This window comes from Callithrix jacchus, chromosome 15 (assembly GCF_049354715.1).
Source record: "Callithrix jacchus isolate 240 chromosome 15, calJac240_pri, whole genome shotgun sequence".
NCBI classification, from domain to species: domain Eukaryota; kingdom Metazoa; phylum Chordata; class Mammalia; order Primates; family Cebidae; genus Callithrix; species Callithrix jacchus.
In genome coordinates, this window is record NC_133516.1 from 31,377,939 (window position 1) to 31,399,762 (window position 21,824).

The 21,824-nt window shown below is 42.0% G+C and overlaps 1 protein-coding gene across 4 annotated transcripts in view; it reads right to left on the minus strand.

Annotated features, from left to right (window-relative positions):
* Nucleotides 1-3,411: 3,411 nt before the first annotated feature.
* PRKAR2A (protein kinase cAMP-dependent type II regulatory subunit alpha) overlaps nucleotides 3,412-21,824 on the minus strand; it is a 93,039-nt gene continuing 74,626 nt past the window's right edge. For 3 of the 4 annotated variants that reach the window (XM_035275433.3, XM_078350849.1, XM_035275432.3), the window contains 3 exons: nucleotides 11,008-11,073; nucleotides 8,313-8,454; nucleotides 3,412-7,847 (listed from right to left, as the gene is read on the minus strand). In XM_035275433.3, the coding sequence (XP_035131324.1) occupies nucleotides 7,714-7,847; nucleotides 8,313-8,454; nucleotides 11,008-11,073 (342 nt within the window). In that variant the 3' untranslated portion in view covers nucleotides 3,412-7,713. The remainder of the gene's footprint in view (nucleotides 7,848-8,312; nucleotides 8,455-11,007; nucleotides 11,074-21,824) is intronic. The other variant, XM_003734840.6, reaches the window with a different exon arrangement.

Genomic DNA, 21,824 nt, shown 5'->3' on the forward strand with positions numbered 1-21,824 from the left:
ACGAGCTCAGGCAGACCTAACTTCTGACATTCCAAGTCAGAACTTGGTAATACTTGTCTGAATTCACAACTGATTATTAAGTTCCTGATCAACACTCCACGTTTTATTTATATGTCAGAAAACAATCAGGTAACAGTATGTATCACTGGCCATGATTTGTCTCTAGAGAGAATAGGTAAAGGAAACAAAATTTATACTTAACATGATGCTGTTAAGTGACCCCAATTTCCTCCCACATTTTTTTTTGAAACGGAGTTTTGCTCTGTCACCCAGGCTGGAGTGCAGTGGTGTGATCTCAGCTCACTGCAACCTCCACCACCTGGATTCAAGCGATTCCCCTGCCTCAGCCTCCCGAGCAGCTGTAACTATAGGCAACCACTACCGTGCCAGGCTCATTTTTCGTATTTTAGTAGAGACGAGGTTTCACTATGTTGGCCAGAATGGTCTCCACCTCCTGACTTCGTGATCTGCCCACCTCGACCTCCCAAAGTGCTGGGATTATAGGCGTAAGCCACAGTGCCTGGCTTCCTCCCACATTGTAATACTATTTTAATTGTTGTTATAAAAGTAAGTGATTCCCTGTCACTATATAATCAGGTAACTTATTCAGGTAACTTTGATGGAACAAATTTCTATCTTCCTGTTAGGACACACTCACATAGTCCTCATGTAATCTTCGCTCTTCAAGGCTGAGATTGTGGATGATATGATCTTGACATTGTCCTAGAATGTCTTACGTCATAGCAATACTACCACGAAGACCAAACCACATTTTTTTTCCTTTTTGGGGAGAATGGGGTCTTGTTATGTTGCCCAGGCAGGTCTCAAACTCCTGGACTCAAGCTATCCTCCTGCCTACGCCTCCCTAAGAGCTGGGATTACAGACGTGAGCCACTGAGACTGGCCACAATTTTTTTTTTAATTAAAAAAATTTTTTTAGAGACATGATTTGACTATGTTGCCCAGGCTGGTCTTAAACTCCTGAGCTCAAGCATCCCAAAGTGCTGAGATTACAGGTGTGAGGCACCACGCCTGGCTGACATTTAATTTTTAAAACTTTGAAACAAAGACAGTTTGGTTTTTAGAGGGTTCAGCTTATTGGGCCCTAGTGGTTACCAATATTTCCATCTACCAGTTTCTTGGGTCCTAAATTTCTTATGTTCTCACAGCTTGGCCCTTTGATATAGGCAGGTGTCTCTGTCCAAATGAGGGCAAGATCAAATTGAAATAAGGCTTTACTATAGCATGAGCTTCCTTTTATCATCTGAAAAGAAACTGTAGGTATAGTGAGCTGTCACAGCATCCTTGCTCATTCTGGTTATAGCTGTGTTATAGAGAAGAAAATTATATAAGTAAGTAACAAGAGACAGATGTTTTGTACTTTTTTTTTTTAAGACAGAGTCTTGCTTTGTCGCCAGGCACCAGGCTGGAGTGCAGTGGCATGATCTTGGCTCACTGCAACCTCCGCCTCCCAGGGTCAAGCGATTCTCCTGCCTCAGCCTCCCGAGTAACTGAGACTACTGGTATGCACTACCGTGCCCAGCTAATTCTTATATTTTTAGTAGACAGGGTTTCACCATGTTGGCCAAGATGGTCTCTATCTCTTGACCTCGTGATCTGCCTGCCTCAGCCTCCCAAAGTATTGGGATTACAAGTGTGAGCCACCATATCTGGCCTCTATGTTTTTTAGACAGAATCTCACTCTACTGACCAGGCTGGAATGCAGTGGTGCAACCTTGGTTCACTATAACCTCTGCCTCCTGGGTTCAAGTGATTCTCTACCTCAACCTCCCAAGTAGCTGAGATTACAGGTGCCCACCACCATGCCCGGCTACTGTTTGTATTTTTAGTAGAGACGTGTTTCATCATGTTGGCCAGGCTGGTTTCAAACTCCTGACCTCAGGTGATCCACCTGCCTCTGCCTCCCAAAGTGCTGGGATTATAGGTATGAGCCTGTGAGCTACCTTGCCTAGCCCCTTTTTTTTTTTTTAAAAGACACTGTGCCAGGCTATTTTTTATTTTTTGTACAGACAGCATCTTACTATGTTGCCCAGACTGGTTTCAAACTTCAATGATCCTCCTGCCTTAGCCTCCCAAAGCACTCAGATTACAGGTGTGGGCCACCATGCCCAGTTCTGCTGGGTTTCATTGGTGAGTTTGTTTTCCTGGCAAGAGATATACTAGATACCCTTACATACCATCCACAACAATTGAAATACAATATTGTGATTGTTAATTTTATGTGTTAACTTGACTGGGCCATAGTGTGCCCAGATATTCAGTCCAATATTATCCCAGATGTTTCTGTGAGGGTGTTTTTGGATAAGACTTTTTTTTTTTTTTTTGAGACTGAGTTTCACTCTTGTCACCCAGGTTGGAGTGAGTGCAATGATGCAATCTTGGCTCACTGCAACCTCCACCTCCTGCGTTCAAGTGATTCTCCTACCTCAGCCTCCCGAGTAGCTGGGATTACAGGCATGTGCCACTATGTCTGGCTAATATTGGTCTTTTTAGTGGAGACTCGGTCTCACCATATTGGCCAGGTTGGTCTCGAACTCCTGACCTTGGGCAATCAACCCACCTCCACCTCCCAAAGTGCTGGGATTACAGGCCTGAGCCATCATGCCCAGCCTGGATAAGACTAACATTTAATTTGGTATAGGAGTAAAGCAGATTACCTTCCCTAATGTGGGTGGGCCTCATCCAATCAGTTGAAGGTGTGAATAGAACAAAAAGGCCAACTCTTCCCCAAGTAAGAGAGAATTCTCTTTCCTGCTCACCTTTGAACTGGGATATTGTCTTTTTTCCTGCCTTTGGACTCTAACTAAAACACTGGTTTTTCCTGGGTCTTGAGCTTGCTGGCTTTTGGACAAGAACAACAACATTGGCTCTTCTGAATTTCAGAGCCTCAGACTTGGACTAGAACTAAGCCATTGGCTCTCCTGTGTCTCCAGCTAGCCAATTCACCCTGCATATCTTGGGACTTGACCACCTCCATAACTGTGTGAGCCAATTCCATATAATAAATCTTTAGGCTGGGCACAGTGGCTCACACCTGTAATCTCAGCACTTTGGAAAGCTGAGGCAGGAGGACTGCTTGAGCCCGGGAATTCAAAACCAGCTTGGACAACATAGTGAGATCTGCCACTAAAACAACAACAACAACAACAACAAAAACAAAAAAACTTATACACACACATAGACACACCCCTACTGACTGCTTCTCTGGAGAACCTTGACTAGTACGCACGTCCAGGGCTAATTTTCAAGGGCTCCCTAATTTTCCTGAGCTCATACCGCAATCCCAGATCTGCTAGAAGAGTGTATCTGCCAAACGAGTGCTATAATGACCTGGAGCCCTGAAACAAAACGGCAAACATATAACACAAGACTACACCAGAAAGTCAGACATGATTTGTCAGCCTTTATTAATCAAGAGTAAAGCCAAGCCCTAGAGTTTCCTTAACAAAAACAAAAAGAATATCAACCTTATTTATGGCAAACAGACTTAATTCTTAATGACTGTTCATTATATTTTTAACACCACAGAGCAAGAATTGATCTCTTTTCAATCACTTATTATTCTGAGATTAAAATACAAGTTTAAAACAGGTTAAAATAAAATTCACCCCAATGACTTAAAAAATAATTCCAATTGAAAGACATTTCAAACACTATATGTAGAACTCAGGACCAAAAGAAGACTTTAAAACATTTTTTACCGTTGAGGTAGCACAATAATGCTGAATCAGATTTCTTTTATTACAGTGAGCTTAAAAAAAAAACATGGAATCTACCCCCTACTCAAGGTGGGCTAAATGGTTTTATGAAAGCCCCCATGAGGTTAGTGACTTCTTGTCCATTTTTTTTTTAAGTATAAAGATAGCCCTGCAGTGTGTAAAAGGAAACCTATGGGAAGGATGCTTCCCATAAAATAGACAATAGAATAATTGAGGAACGTCAGCAGTCAAGACAGGAGGAACAAGAGGTAACCATAGTGAAAACCAAAACAACTCATATCTTGGCAAGACTGGTTTACAAGTGCATGACAAGAACAAAAATTCCAACATCAGTCAACTGAAAATAAAAGATAGAAGATGACATTCATGAGTCTTCTTTTTCCTCTGTGTAAAATGCTCTTTTTTCTAAATGAGAGAAGCTTGTACACTGTGACATAGGTGCTAACAGCACCTTTCACTGAATACAATATTACTGTGCACAGAGAAAATGGGCAATTAGAGGATAAGCATAACCTCTCCTAGCTGGATAACCATTTCTTGTCACTTTGCTGCTGAATTCACTCATTAAACTGTTCAAAAGGAAAGCTCTACCCTGATTTCTGAGAGTCTAGAGCAATATATGTAACACAATTATATATGAAGACTATTGACTAACAGGACAACAGCACATGTACCTTTTCTTCAGAGAATTCAACCAAGAGAAGAGAGTGGGTGGGATATGCTGGGGGCCAAAAGGGAGGGTCTCAGGAATATTCTCTAACATCCAAAATCAATAGCAAAGCCAGAAATGGGGTATGAGCCCTAACTCATTGAAGAGAACAACATAAAATAGTTAACAAAGGGATCTCTTCCCAACACATGCTCCTCTCCATGAGGCTCAACCATCAGTGCAGGGCTTGCCTGATGTGGACAATGTGGATACCTCAGCCCTGAGTTGAACTTGGTCTGCCACCTTTGATTCCCCATGCTGCAAAAAGAATTGGAACGCTGTCAGGTCCTGGCACTGTGGTAATGGCTATATCCTATTTTACTCACACACGTCCTTTTAAAGTCTCCCTTCCTCAAGCTATTAAATAGAACCCCCTAGGAATCCTATATGCAGTGCAGGTCTGAACTGATGATCCGTATGTCAATCAGTAGTTAGAGGAGGATGACTTTTTTTGGAGACAGAGTCCCACTTTGTCCCCCAGGCTGGAGTGCAGTGGCACAATCATGGCTCACTACAGCTTCAATCTCCTGGGTTAAAGCAGTCCTTCCACCTCAGCCTTCTGAGCATGCACTACCAGGTCCAGCTAATTGTTTGTGTGTGTGTGTGTGTGTGTGAAGAGACAGGTTCTGCCTCTGTTGCCCAGGATGGTTTGAAACTTCTGGGCTCGAGCAATCCTCCCACCTTGGCTTCCCAAAGTGCTGGGATTACATGCATGAGCACCATGCCCAACCTGAGCCGGATGACTTAAACCTGATCAATTCTACTCCAAAACCATCAAGTCAGGGATATCAAGGAGGGGTCTGTGAAGAGAAAGACTAGACTGAGACTGTGTGAGAATGGGATGAGAAGGCCCATCCCTAGCAGACTGCAGGAGTGACTGGCATAGAATTCACAGCCAGCCCTAACTAGTGTGATGGGTGGTAGGGAGGAGGCATCTGCTCAGTGTTCAAACAAAATCCTCACAAGTTCTAGGGCTGGACCTCTGCGTCACTCCTGAAACCCAATGGACCTGTTACCTTTGCAAGAAACTGGTATGGTTTTTGTCTGCTAAGTACAAGACTTGCTTTCTGAATTTATTTGATAATAAAGTAACACCATGGAGAAAAAGAACCTCAGAAAAATGTGGGATCACTATATGGTCTTTCTCAGTGCTAGCTGCCTGTTTGGGAGTATTAATTATAACCTTTCACTATTCTGAAAGCTTCAATGTAGGCTACAGAGGGCAGTCTGAAAAGACTTATGCTTTTGCTTTGTGAAGCATAAGAAGAGAAATTACCAAGGTTGTGGTGGGTTATTTACTTTGGAAATATCTTGGCTACACTGCCCGTGGCAAAGCAGAAAGCCTAGCTAATGTGGACAATGAAAGGTGACTATGTGGGCCATCATTATCTACAACAGGAATGACTCAAGCCCTAGCATGTAATCTCTTAGGGACTTACTGAGTTATACAAGTTAAAAAAAAAAAAAGTCATATTGGAATGGGCCTCTTGATTTAATATAAACTTGGTTATAACATTCAAATTTATCTTTATGGAAATTTCACACTGCTCCTAGGAATCCTTACAGTATCTGATTCTAAGTTATTCTGAAGGAAAAAAAAATTATTCTGAAATATGCCTTGTTAGGATGATCACTGGAATTCTACCTGAGAGAATGAAAAGGCTAAATGGGTTTTAAATAAAAACAAGTGAAATTACCTTCTTCTGGGGTTAACAATTAGAATTCCAAATACCCCAACATCTTACCTAGAAAGGCCTTCACAGTAATTCTATGAAATTGTAAATGATGCCAATTTTTGAAAACAGATTTGATCTTTAGGATAAATGCCTGTATCAGCTGACAAACTCCATATATATGAATATGTCCAAGTTAAATTACCTAAAGAATAATTTTTTCTTTTCCTTTACTTGAGACAGAGTCTCACTGTGTCACCCAGACTGGAGTGCAGTGGCAGGATCACAGCTTACTGTAGCCTCGACCTCCTGGGCTCAAGTGATCCTCCCCACCTCAGCCTCCTAAATAGCTGGGACTACGTGCAGGCACCACCACATCTGACAAATTTAAAAAAAATTTTTTTTTTTTTTTGTAGAGATAGGGTCTCACTTGTTGCCCAGGCTGGTCTTAAGCGATCCTCCCACCTCAGCCTCCTAAAGCACTAGGATTATAGGCATAAGCCATTGAGCTTGGCCTGAGAAATAATTTGTTTTAATTTCAAAAAAGTAGCTGTTGCTTCTTTAAGGAGATTAAAAATTGGCGGGTTCAACAGCAAAGCTACACAATAACTCTCTGGAGTAGAAGCAAAGAGCTCTCTTTATAGTACAACCTCTTATTGGAGTACAACCTCTTGCCAGCCTACTGCCATTAGCCAGTAGAGGCAACTGCAAACAAATGGCAGGAGTTGCCCAGGAAGGTATTTGGGTCGGACAAAGTGACAGCAACCCTCCAGATCCTGGCTCCTTATAAATGGATAGCAATTCATTCATGCAAACTGCACAGAGGTTAAACAAAACCTACTAAAAAAAAAATCCCCAACCCAGAAAACCTTTCCTGGCTCTCTACTAACAGTAAAATGTGCTGAGCCCAAATTTTCTGCTCTAACATGGGTCCCACTGACCTCAGTCTGCTCTGGGATGCTGATATGCTGGGTCCTGAGCAGGGTCTTTCCCTAAGTATCACTGTGGGTTTGGAGACAGTTGTCAGCAGACAGTACAATGCCACTGGGCTATATATGCCCATCTCATCCACCACCATTTCCCACTGTAAAACCAAAGGCTGCAACTGTGAACAAATGTGGACTTTCTCAAAGGACAAATGAGGAGACTGAAGGCTACATTTCCTCCTTTGAGAAAGATTAGAGAGTGTCTACACTTATACAACAGGATTCTGCAGACCCTGTGGTAACTTCCAAAAGCAAGAGTAGCAGCAAGAGAGGAAAGGAGCATGTTTATACTTTGGACTTTGTATCAGGCACTTAAATTGTTGGAGAGACATGCCGTTCTGAACCAAAGATGTGAAAACTGGGTTGGAGTAATCTTTACAAGTGGTCTAATAATGGGCTTTCAGAAGCAAAGTGGAGGTGTGGGTTGAACCTCTGCCCATCCTTTAGTGCTGACTTTCAAGTTTTCTAAATGCCCATAACCACAGCGATGGTAGCAGTGGTGGCAATGGCAGGAACGGTTCTGTCATGTCTGTTTTCTGTATGTGTTCTGTGGCTGACCAGAAGGTTTTGGTGTCACACTAAGAAGGCTCTGGGGTGTGGCACACCTACTGCCCGAGGTTGCCCAAATCCATGCTGGAGCCAAACATCTTCACCAGCTGTTCCTCATAGTGTGAGATGTTCCTCTTCATGATGTCCATGCAGGGCCCCAGAAGCCTCTCAAATGCTTGTACATCCATAACTGCATTATTAAAAAGAGGTGAGGGAGACAATGAATTCAAGCCATTTATTTTATGCAAACCTTTTCCTAAACACACCCATTCATGTTATAGGAGCTTACACCTTGGGACAATGGCCACCTGCAAAAAGAGATGTTTCTATATGAATGCAGAAAGACTGTATCCTGTATCATCCATGTTAGAGACTTTACAGAGTCCAGCAGCACCTATTCTCCCATTCTCCCACAGCCATGGACATCAGCTCTTTTCATATGGCTAAAGGGCCTGTATACCTGTCTTGCTCACAGGCTGTTGCCAGTGCTCAGAAATGTTTTCTGAATGTATCCATTCATCCATCTCTGGTTGATCACATAAACTACCTAGGCCTAGACAGCAGTAAAAGCTGGCAGAATACATCAAGCCTTGTTGGTGGGAAAAAATATTACATGTTAGAAAAAGAGTAACAATGCATAAAGAACTTTTCTTACCTAAGCATTTGACATCTCCAACTGCATAAGCTGAAGCAGCTCTGGGTTTGTTGGTAACCAGGGCAAGTTCTCCAAAGTACTGTCCCTTATGGCAACGGGTAATCTCGACCTCCTGGTTTCCACCATCCTTGTTTGATTTAGTCTAGAGCAGATAAAGAACATGACCTGGGCTGATTCCAGGATCACAACTAGGCATGTCCAGCTGCACACATATGCATTTTACTCAGCATACTCCACACAATTACTGAGGAATTCACTTTGCAGAAAATTCACTAACTGTACCATGTAAACTCCACAGACTAATCTCAGTGGTCTGGTTTGATCACAGGAGTTTGTTTTTACCTAGGGCTCCATCTGAGTCCTAACATTTTTAAGGTGATCTATAGCCAAAACACCCTGAACATGCCCAATCTTGTCTAAATCAGGACAATGCTTCTCTTAGGTAATGCGCCACAAACTTGAGCTACTTCTCTGATTTGAGATTGTGCCTTGAACAACATTTTACAGTGACAAAATTCCCCATCGCCCCCACCTTTTTTCTTTTTTTTTTTAAGAAACAGCGTCTTACTCTGTCATCAAGGCTGGAGTTCAGACGCATGATCACAGCTCATGTAGCCTTGAATTGCTGGCCTCAAGCAATCCTCCTGTCTTGGCCTCCCAAAGTGCTGGGATTACAGGACTGATTCACTGCTCCTGGCCAACGAATTTAAGTACTATCTGTACCTTAAATTAGTGGTCTCTCCTCCCATTTTTTAGAATAAGAGTTAAGTAACTAACTTTAAGATAACATACTACATTGTATTAATATCTAGAGTTTTTTTTTTAAACAAATCAAACTGCCAAGCAAAGTGATAATATAAGTAAAAAATTCTTTAGAATTTATTAGTAAGAATTAGTCTCAATCTCTAAGAACCACTTTATGCTCTAGGCAGAAAGATAATTTCCTTTTTGGTTAATTTGAAAAATAAAACTAACACTAGTTAGTTTTGACTCTTCTTCCTTCTATATTTCTGCCCTGTTGCTCTGAAGTTGGTCTGCCCTGTTGTTCTGAAGTTGGTCTGTTCCATCTGAGCCAACTTTCTCTTTCCAATCATTTCAGTAGCATTCTCTGGAGCTGCAGCCATATTCGTGCCCACTTAGTCCCTTCTCTAGAACAGAAGGGGCTTACACACTGTCACGTACACACCAGCTCCCATATTATGCAGGTTTTCTAGCAATGCAGATTCTGATTCAGTAGGTATGGGGAAAAACCCAAAACTCTGCACTTCAGACAAGCCCACCACTCTCCAATATTCCCGTGCCATGCTGCTGCTGATCCTATGCACCTAACACTATGCTGTGATCACATTAGGTGTCAATGAATATCTGAGAAATCTACAACCATCTATCACTAGCCCAAAAACTGTAAGTAAAATAACACAGGCATTTCAAATTAATGTTTTCATGTGAAACAATAGATCTACATTTAATCAAGAATCAAGCTATCAGCTGAATGTGGTGGCTCATCCCTGTTTTCCCAGCGCTTTGAGAGGCTGAGGCGGGCGAATCACCTGAGGTCAGGAGTTCAAGACCAGCTTGGCCAACATGGTGAAACCCCATCTCAAAGTACAAAAAATTAGCCAGGTGTGGTGGCGGGATCCTGTAGTACCAGTTACTCAAGAGGCTGAAGCAGGAGAATCACTTGAACCTGGAGTGAACCACTGTACTCCAGCCTGGGTGACAAGAGCGAGACTCTGGCTTAAAAAAAAAAAAAAAATCAAGCTATCTTCAGCTATTCAGTAAGCTGAGGCATAAGAATTGATTGAAACCAGGAGGCAGACGTTGCAGTGAGTTGAGATTACAGCATTATACTCCAGCCTGAGCAACAGAGCAAGACTTGGTCAAAAATAAAATAAAATAAAGAGAAAACAAATCCAGTTATCTTATAGACAGTAATATTCTTTTTTCTTTTTCCAAACTTTTTAACTTTACTCAATATATTTTGCAAAAGTTTTTATACTAGCTCAATTTAGTATTATATATAACTGTTTCAACAAATTCTATATTCTCAAAAAAGAAAAAAAAAGGAACCGGAAAAATCTGATGATGATAGATTTACCGGTAAGAGTCATCCCCTCCTACTTACAGCTCCTCAGTTTTCTAGGTCACACCATCCATCAAATGACCAAAATTTTCCTAGAGACCTCCTCTGCAGAGCTCTAAAAAGGAAGCTTTCTTTATGTTCACCCCTTCCAATCTTTTTTTATTATGTAATTTCCCTATTTTCTTTACTTTTTTTTTGAGACAGGGTCTTGCTCTGTCAACCAGGCTGGAGTGCAGTGGCACAATCACGGTTCACTGCAACCTCAATCTCTTAGGTTCAAGAGATCCTCTTGCTTAGGCCTCCAAAGTGCTAGGATTACAAGTTTGAGCCACTGTACACAGCCACCATTTTCTATTAGGGTTTTAATCTTTTTCTCATTGATTTGTAGGCCAATATTCCCCAAATCATTAATTACATGGCAGAGCAAAAGGCAGTAAGAACAAGAAGAAATATACTAAATCTCTATCAATGGATAAGCTTAAACATGGGTCTTTGCCAGTCACACACCTCATAAAACAATGACGGTCTGGTGCACGCAACACATTTCACATTATTTAAAGCACACCGTTACTTTTTGTGTGTACATCATCACATATAAACTAATAAACTCACCTTGCTTCTAATCAAAATGCTCACTTCACCAGACTCTATGATGTAAAAGCTATCAGCCTTTTCACCCTGAAAGAAAAGAGGTCAGGTCAGAGCCATACATAGTATTGACAGGGAATAAAGAAATAGATTCCTTTTTCACTGCTTAAAGCTCTGATTTGTATTTATTTTCTAACTCTATAAATGAATCAATAGTTTACAAATTCAGAGCAAAATGAGGATTCTGATCACTGGGGACATCAACCCAACTACAACTGATACATGTCCAAACTCTTTATTTTTTTTCTTTTTCTTTTTCCTCACAGACAAGAAACATCTCTGAACTCTTAACATGAACTACTCACATTTATCTCCATGAATGCGCACAGGCTGCCAAGTGCACAAAACATGGCTGTTCTGATTGCTCATATTGGTCTGCTATTGAAACCTATGGCAGGGACCGGTAGCCAAGGCTGTTACAGACAATGTCAAGGTGATTCCTGGCTAAACCTGAAGTAGGGGGTAATCTTGAACCATTAAATATAACTCTCACCAGTTGACAGCATGGATCTGGAAGGTTCTGTCTTGGTGAAAGAGGTGCTTTGATGTTACCCTTATACGCCTTAGGCTTTTCTTTTGCTTATTTTGATTTTATTTTATATTTTTAATTATTTATTTTTCTGGAGACAGCACTTTGCTCTGTTGCCCAGGCTGGAGTGCAGTAGCATGATCATGGCTCACTGCAGTCTCAACCTCCCAGGCTCAAGTGATCCTACTGCCTCAGCCTCCGAAGTAGCTGAGACTACAGGTGCACACCACTATGCTCAGCTAACTTTTGTATTTTTTGTAGAGACAGAGTTTTGCCATATTGCCCAGGCTGGTCTCAAACTCCTGGACTCAAGTGATCCACCCATCTTGGCCTCCCAAAGTGCTGGGATTATAGGCATGAGTCTGCTTGTTTTGAATTTAAACCACATGGTTAAACCAGTCATTCAGGTAATTCAGCAAGTAATTTATTTACCAAGCATTTACTATGTGCAAGGCACTGTTCTAGGCATGTGATATATACCCAGTGGACAAAACAAATACCCCTTGGCCTTGTAGAACTTAAGGTCTGGTAGGGTAAACAAACCTTCAACAGTCAACATAATAAATCAGTAAATTGTACTGTTCTGTTGCAAGGTGATAAGCACTACCGGAAAAGAGTAGAACAGGGAATAAGAGATCTGGAGTGCTGGTGAAGGAGACCTTGGGACTATACTCATATATTACAAGAGACTATACTCATATATACAAGAGTACTTCACTGCAGCTGGGTGTGGTGGCTCATGTCTATAATCCCAGCACTTAGGGAGACCAAGGCTGGGGGAGTGCTTGAGGCCAGGAGTTCAATACTAACTTGGACAATACAGCGAGACTCTGTCTCAACAAATAAAATATTTAAAAAATTAGCTGGGTATGATGGCATATGCCTGTAGCCCTAGTTATTAGGGAAGCTAAAGCGGGAGGATCATGTGACCCCAGGAGATGGAAGCTGCAGTGAGCTATGATCCTGCCACTGTCTCCAGCCTTAGCAACAGTGAGACCCTGGCTCTTAGGAAAAGAAAGAAAAAAAAAAAAAAGGAGGTTCACTGAGAAGGTGAGATTTGAACAGACTAGGAGGATGTCTGAGTTAGGCATGCATATATACACGAAGCATCTTTCAGGCATACTTCATTCAGTTTCTTGACCCCTCACTATTAACTTTTGGAGCAATGATCATTTATATCAGATAATGCAGTATTACTCATGCATTCTCACTGTGTGGGTCTTATGTCTTCAGTGAGACTCTACTTCTGAGGCTTTTGCAAACTTCATATCCTTTGACCATCACACAGAGCCCCATACACAGCTAGGCTGACATTTCTGAGTTAATCTAGTCCCACCACATATTACTGCCCCATATGAGTAAATGCCACAGCTTTACAAAGGGGTGCCTATGGGTTTCTGCCCTGCTATATTGGGTAGGTACCCTACAGCCAGCAGAGCCAAATCACCATGAAATTCTAGCATTACACAAACAGCTGCATGATAGGAGCTGACAAAGGATGAGGAGCCATGAAAGAAACTTAGTAGGAACCAGAGGCAGAGTCACAAACAGGGAGAGGTAATTCACCAAGAAGAGCGTGACAAGTGGTAGGAAAGATCTGCAAGTGATACGTGGTGAAGGATAGTGCTTGGGCCCTTTCTGTTTAGATAGGTGTATAACATCCACCATTTAAAGTGCTCACATTTCAAGGCTATATAGCTTGATGACATTTTACATATGTATAAACCTGTATAACCACCTCCTATATCAAAATAGAAAACATATTCATTCTCCAAAAGACTCCCTCTGGAGTTCAGTCAAAACCACCACATTCCTACCCATGAAATAACTATAATTTCTGTCCTTGTAGGTTTTGGCCATTCTTTAACTTCATATAAATGGAATCATACATTCTCTTTTGTATCTAGCTTCTTTTAGTCCATATTGTTAGATCACACTTTGAAAGTGTCTGGCTAGGCAAGAATTAGCCTGGTAGCTAGAGTAGAAACAAAGCGAAGAAAGGAGGGTACATGTGTTATAAAGACAGCAGAGGATGGGCGTAGTGGTTCACACCTGTAATCCCAGGACTGAGGGGGGCAGATTGCTTGAGGCCAGAAGTTTGACACCAGCCTGGGCAACATGGTAAAACTGCATCTCTACTAAATACAAAAAAAGGACAGGTATGGGCCGGGCACAGTGGCTCATGCTTATAATCCCAGCACTTTGGGAGGCTGAGGCGGGTGGATCACGAGGTCAAGAGATGGAGACCATCCTAGTCAACATGGTGAAACCCCGTCTCTACTAAAAATACAAAACTTAACTGGGCATGGTGGCGCACCTGTAGTCCCAGCTACTCGGGAGGCTGAGGTAGGAGCTGCTTGAACCCAGGAGGCGGAGGTTGCGGTGAGCCGAGATCGCACCATTGCACTCCAGCCTGGGTAATAAGAGCAAAACTCTGTCTCAAAAAAAAAAAAAAAAAAAGGACAGGTATGGTGGCTCACACCTGTTATCCCAGTGCTTTGGGAGGCTGAGGTGGGCGGATCACCTGAGGTCAGGATTTCGGGACCAGCCTGACCAACATGGTGAAACCCATCTCTACTAAAAGTAGAAAAATTAGCAGGGCATGATGGCAGGTGCTTGTAATCCCAGCTACTTGGGAGGCTGAGGCAGAAGAATCGCTTGAACCAAGGAGACAGAGGTAGCAGTGAGCCTAGATCACGCCATTGTCCTCCAGCCTGGGCGACAAGAATGAAACTCTGTCTCAAAAATAAAAAAAACAAATAGATACATACATACATATATATACAAAAATTAGCCGGGGTGGTGGGTGCACACCTGCAATCCCAGCTACTTGGAAGGCTAAGGCACAAGAATTGTCTGAACCTGGGAGGTGGAGGTTGCGGTGATCCGAGATTGTGCCACTGCACTCCAGCCTGGGCAAAAGAGTGAGATGCTGTCTTAAAAAAAAAAAAAAGACCAGGAACAGTGGCTCATGCCTATAATCCTAGCACTTTGGTAGGCCAAGGTAGGCAGATTGTCTGACCTCAGCTTGGGCAACATGGTGAAACTCCATCTCTACTAAAAATACAAAACATCAGCCAGGCGTGGTGGTACACGCCTGTAATCCCGACTACTCAGGAGGCTGAGACATGAGAATTGCTTGAACCTGGGAGGTGGAGGCTGCAGTGAGCCAAGATTGTGCCACTGCACTCCAGCCTGCATGACAAAGCAAGACTGTCTCAAAAAAAAAAAAATAAATAAATAAAGAGAGAGAGAGATAAAGAAAAGGAAAAAAAATGAAGACAGCAGAGACTAGGGTATACAAAATAAGAATGAGTTAGGTCATGAGAAGAATGAATAGGGGAGCTCATATAGAATAGAAGCTGCTAATGTTGCTGTGTGCTCACTCCCAGCAGGCACTCTGGTGAGCATTTTATGTGTATCATTTCATTTTTTTAACCAAAGAAGTCTAAGAAAGTAGGTACTATTGCTATCCAATTTTGTGAACTAGTTTTCTCAGAAGTCTGGAGGATAAATAACCTTTTCCTAGGAGGTAGGGTGAATAGTTGGTAGATTCAGGGTTGAGAGGAGATAGGAAAGAATGTCATCTAGAATACATGAGAAACAAAAAGCCTTGGTTCATCTCTTCCTCTGGACCAAAGGAAGGACAGTGAAAGGACCTTGGTCCAGTAAATTTTACTGATTTGCTAATACTTTACCAGAATGAATTATTTTAATGCAAAACAATGCAAGGTGATAACATTTAAAATAAAACCATGTTCTGAGGATTTTAACCATCAGTTGAAAACAGTTGATCTTTGTGGCATCTAAAGGATGAACTGTTTTACATTTCTAACCTCATAAAACAGCCTGATTAGGCTGGGACAGGCTAAATGTGTGGGCCAAGATGCACATTTCCTGTTTCCACACTGTCCAGTGGTGGATACTCTGGGTACGCTGGCTGTTTAGGCTTTGTAGGACTGCTTCCATTTTGCAGGGCAGAATGAGATGACTACCCAGTTGGAATAAAGAGCTCACTAGAAAAGTATCCTCTTTTTTTTTTGAGATGAAGTTTCACTCTTGTCGCCCAGGCTGGAATGCAATGGTGCGATCTCAGCTCACCGAAACCTCCGTCTCCTGGGTTCAAGCGATTTTCCTGCATCAGCCTCCCAAGTAGCTGGGATTACGGGCATGTACCACCACACCCAGCCAATTTTGTATTTTTAGTAGAGACAGGGTTTCACCATGTTGGTTAGGCTGGTCTCAAACTCCCGACCTCAGGTGATCCACCTACCTCAGCCTCCCAAAGTGCTGGGATTATAGGCATGAGCCACCGTGCCCAGCAGAGTATCCTGCTTTTCAAGTTCATCAAAGACTCTGTGTACACATCTCAAAGAAAGAACATTTAATTCTACATTCAAGAGTAAATAATCAGAGTGCACTGCATTTTAGGTCTTTGTAAACATGTCATCAGGTTCTTTTCCACAATAGAGAATATAAGATCGACATTCCAGGCTGGGCGTGGTGGCTCAAGCCTGTAATCCCAGCACTTTGGGAGGCCGAGGCAGGTGGATCATGAGGTCAAGAGATCGAGACCATCCTGGTCAACATGGTGAAACCCCGTCTATACTAAAAATACAAAAAATTAGCTGGGTGTGGTGGCGTGTGCCTGTAATCCCAGCTATTGAGGAGGCTGAGGCAGGAGAACTGCCTGAACCCAGAAGGCAGAGGTTGCAATGAGCCGAGACTGCGCCATTGCACTCCAGCCTGGGTAACAAGAGCGAAACTCCGTCTCAAAAAAAAAAAAAAAAGATCAACATTCCACCATAAGAATGACTGAAGCCTAATTTTCAGGATATGGGAATCTTTTTGATTTAATGCAATGGTACTTTAATAGTGAAAACGTAAAACATGATTTTGTAAAATTAAAGCCAACTTCTGTCCACATTACTCTGAGAATAAGTGAAATATTCTATCAATTACAAAAACTACTTGTGAAAATCAGGCAAGTCATTAAAAAACAAAAATGTAGGCCGGGCACAGTGGCTCACACCTGTAATCACAGTACTTTGGGAGGCTGAGGAGGGCAGATCACCTGAGGTCAGGAGTTTGAGACCAGCCAAGCCAATAGGGCAAAACCCTGTTCTGCATTAAAAATAAAAAATTAGCTGGGTATAGTGGTGCACGCCTGTAGCTCCAGCTACTTGGGAAGCTGAGGTAGGAGAATCACCTGAACCAGGGAGGTGGAGGGTGCAGTGGAGCTGAGATCCTGCCATTGTATTCCAGCCTGGGCAACAAGAGCAAAACTCCACCTCAAAAACCAAAACAAAACACAAATGTAATCAGGTATGGTGGCACAAGCCTGTAATCCCAGCTAACTTGGGAGGTGAGGTGGGAGGATCACTTGAGGCCAGGAGGAGTTCAAGACCAGCCTGGGCAATACAGTGAGACCCTGTCTCTACAAAAAATTTAAAAGTTAGCCAAGGAGTGTCTCACGCCTGTAATCTCAGCACTCTGGGAGGCCCAGGCAGGCGGATCACAAGGTCAGGACCAGCCTGGCCAATATGGTGAAACACTGTCTCTACTAAAAATACAAAAATTAGCTAGGCATGGTAGAAGGCACCTGGAGTCCCAGCTACTTGGGAGGCTGAGGCAGGGAATCACTTGAACCAGGGAGGTGGGGGTTGCAGTGAGCCATGATCGCACCACTGCCCTCCAGCATGGGTGACAGAGCAAGACACCAGAAAAAAAATTAGCTGGTTGTAGAGGCATGACTTGGAAGGATGAGGGAGGAGTATTGCTTGAGCCCAGAAGTTTAAGGCTGCAGTGAGCTATGACTGCATACCGTATTGAAGCCTGGAAGCAAGACCTTGCTTCTAAAAAACAAAAACAATAAAATAACTCAAAATGGATCACAGACCTGCAGGTAAGAGCTAAAACTCTGAATGTCTAGAGCTCTACTGCTCAATACATTAGCCATTAGTCAAATGTGGCTGAGCACTTGAAATGTTTGTGGCTAGTATAAACTTAAATGTGCTATAGATGTAAAACATACATTAATTTTTGAAGACTTAGTATTAAAAAATTTAAAATATCTCATTAGTAAAGTTTTATAGCACTTAGATGCTAAAACAATATTTTAGGTATACTGGCTTAAATAAAATATATTAAAATTAAGTTCACCATTTCAAATGTCTACTGAAAGTTTTTACTTTTTTTTTTTTTTTTTTTTTAAAGATGGGGTTTCACCATGATGGCCAGGCTGGTACTGAACTCCTGACCTCAGGTGATCCACCCACCTTGGCCTCCCAAAGTGATAGGATTACAGGCGTGAGCCACCGTGCCCGGCTGAAAGTTTTTACTGTTTTATTTTTATTTTTTGAGACAGAGTCTTGCTCTGTCCCCCAGGTTAGAGTGCAGTAGTGCGATCTGGGCTTACTGCAATCTCTGCCTCCAAGGTTCAAATGATTCTTGTGCTTCAACCTCTCGAGTAGCTGGGATTTAAACAGGTGTGGGCTAGCACACCCAGCTAGTTTTTGTATTTTTTTTTTAGTAGAGACAAGGTTTTGGCATGTTGGCCAGGCTGGTCTTGAACTCCTGGCCCCAAGTAATTCTCCTATCTCAATCTCCCAGAGTGCTAGGTTTACAGGTGTGAGCCACCCTGCGTGACCAAAAAATTTTTTAATTACATATGTTGCTCACATGTTATTTCTATTGAACAGTGCTGGTCTTAGAAGTAAACTTAGGAGAAAACATTATTGATTTTGCAAAGATTTCCTAAAATAAGGCAACAAAAGTACAAACTACAAAGAAGAAAAGATGATAAACTGGACTTCTCAAAATTAAAAAACATTTTCTCTTCAAAAGATACCACTAAGAACATGAAAGCCAGGCACAGTGGTGCACACCTATAATCCCAGCACTTTGGGAGGACAAGGCGGCCAGACGGCTTGAGCTCAGGAGTTCAAGACCAGGCTGGGCAAGTTAGTGAGACCCTGACTATATGTATGTATTTTTTTTAAAAGGCTGTCAATACTAGGTATTGGTGAGAATACAGAGCAACTGGAATTTTCACACATGGCTGGTGGGAATACAAAACAGTATAGCCATTTTAAGAAACAGTTTGGATGTTTGTTATGAAGTTAACATATAATTTAGCAATTTCACTCTCAAGTATTTACTAAAAAGACCAGCCTAGCTAATGTGGTAAAATCCCATATCTACTAAAAACAACAACAACAAATTAGCTGGGTATGGTGGCACATGCCTCTGGTCCCAGCTACTTGGTAGGCTGAGGCATAAGAATTGCTTGAACTCAGGAGGTGGAGGTTACAGTGAGCCAAGATCATCCTGGGTGACAGAGTGAGAAACTGTCTCAAAAAAAAAGTATTTACTGAAGAGTATGAAAACATGTCTACACAAAGGACAGGCATGGTGCCTCACACCTGTAATCCCAGCACTTTGGGAGGCTGAGACGGGTGGATCACTTGAGGTCAGAAGTTCGAAACCAGCCTGGCAAACATGGTGAAACCCTGTCTCTACTAAAAATACAAAAATTAGCGAGCCAGTAGTCCTAGCTATTCAGGAGGCTGAGGCATGAGAATTGCTTGAACCTGGGAGGCAGAGGTTGCAGTGAGCTGATTATGTCACTGCACTCCAGCCTAGGAGACAGAGCAAGACTCCGTCTCATTAAAAAGAAAAAAAAAATGATCATCAGTAAAAAGAAAAAAAAACAAACCAGGAGGCTGAGGCAGGAGAGTAGCTTGAACCTGGGAGGTGGAGATTATGGTGAGCTGAGATCATCACATCATTGCACTCCAGCTTGAACAACAAGAGCAAAACTCCATCTCAAAAAAGAAATTACATTTGTACAATGAAATATTACTCAGCAATAAAAAGGAATGATCTACTGATACATATAACATGAATAAATCTAAAAAATATTATACTAAGAGAAAGAAGCCAGACACAAAAACTATATATTACATTATTTCATTTATATTAAATTATAGAAAAGGAATTTCTACAGTGATAGAAAACATCAATGGTTTCCAGGAATGTGAGTGTGGGGGAGGGTACTGACTGCAAATACAAAGGAACTGTATGGGGTGATAGAAATACCACATTGGGGATGGCTACAAATTCTTCCAATTTGTACAGTTAAACTTAGTAATTTTACAGCATGTAAAATACACTGTAACAAAGCCGACTAAAACAAATGAAACAACATAAAATGTAGTTTCTGATTTAGCAGGTCGGATGTGGGGGGCATAAGAACTTGTATTCCTAACAATTTTAACATTCTTAGATGATGCTGATTGCTGCTGCTGGTCCCAGGACCTCACTTTGAGAAGCCTTGGTCTAGTGAGAGACATTGACAAAAGGGGCCTAAAATAAGATGGGTATCATCTTAATTAATATCCATTCTGTACCACTACCTACCTATCTTGAAGACAGTACTCTATCTTCAAGAGCAAAGATAATCAAGAAAACACTATGACTTCTCACATCTCCTGACACACTTCTTGAAAACCCAATATGACACAGGCCTAGAACCTTTAGGATAAATTGGAGGTCCTTTGAATATTACTTTAAACACCTTAGGTTCAGAAGCAAATGTGGCCAGTTAACACCTCCCATTTCTAAAACTCAGCCGTGCATTTCCATACCAGGATACCTGCTTTGAAACGCAACTCACACTACTGGCCTTTGCTCATATTGTTTTCTTGCTCTGACCATTTCCTGATCCCAAACATTGAAATTGCATTTTTTTTTTTTGAGACAGAGTTTCACTCTTGTTGCCCAGGCTGAAGTGCAATGGTGCAATCTCGGCTCACTGCAACCTCCGCCTCCTGGGTTTAAGCGAGTCTCCTTCCTCAGCATCTTGAGTAGCTGGGATTACAGGCATGCACCACCACACCTGGCTAATTTTCTACTTTTAGTAGAGATGGGGTTTCTCCACGTTAGTCAAGCTGGTCTCGAACTGCCAACCTCAGGTGATCTACCTGCCTCAGCCTCCCAAAGTGCTGGGATTACTGGCGTGAGCCACTGCGTCCAGCTGTATTTGTTTTTTAAGGCCATCTCAAATGGCATTTCCTTAATGAAACCATATGTGTTACTTCCTTTTCTATGTTCTCACTGTTATTCATACACTCCTTCGTTATAGTGTTTATCTGGTCTTACCTATCTTAATAAATGCTTATAGAATACACCAATTTCTAATTAATAGTAAGGGCTCCTAGAAAACAAATACATTTGGAGAAGTGACTCGGAGTAGACATCATATTTTTGTTAGTCCTTTATCTCTTACAGGGGAGCTCTCTTCTTCCCTTTTATGGTAGGTCTGATTAGTCCTTGTGGTTCTAGTGAGACCAACTCCACCCACAGGACCCAGGCCTGACCAATATGAGTCATTCCTTCTCCTCGTCTCAATACTGGGTTCTAGGATAAGCATATCACCCAACCTTAACCAACCATATATCTTCTCAGTGCTCTTGAGCCAGAAACATAGGCAGATTAGCTTATACCTGGAAAAGTCCGATACCATTTATGTTAAATTAAAAATACAAACACAGTGGACAAAGAAAATTAATACACAGTACTCATTACAATGATCTAGCCCACTGTTTAGTAATCCTTACTGTATCCAAAAATAACATGAGAAAAAGGCACAAAGGAAATAACCAGACATCTTACAAATTTGATTAATTACTGAACACTGTGAACTCTGATTTGTGTTAGATTAGCCAAAAGGATGCCTTTGCATCAAATATTGAAAGTTAGAGGGCACAACTCTTTAACCTTCCCCAGGTTTTAACAGCAACAGATGAAGCTTACTTAGGGTCAAAAGAAAATGACATCCAAAGAACAAACACTAGAAGCCAAGGAAAGGTAAATGGAAGCAAGAGATCTGCATGTATCAGTAAGACAGACATCAATAGGCTTCAGAGGATTATTATGTAGTCCTCTGAAGTACGATCTATTACCTGGTAAATAAGAGCTCCCAACAGTGGGAGAACATGGAAGTTTTTCTTGTTTTGTTTTGTTTTTTTGAGATGAGTCTCACTCTGTCGCCTAGGCTGGAGTGCAGTGGTGCGACCTCAGCTCACTGCAACCTCTGCCTCCTGGGTTCAAGCGATTCACCTGCCTCAGCCTCCCAAGTAGCTAGGATTACAGGCATGCACCACCACACCTGGCTAATTTTTCTATTTTTAGTAGAGACAGAGTTTCACCATGTTGGCCAGGCTGGTCTTCAACTCCTGCCTCAGCCTCC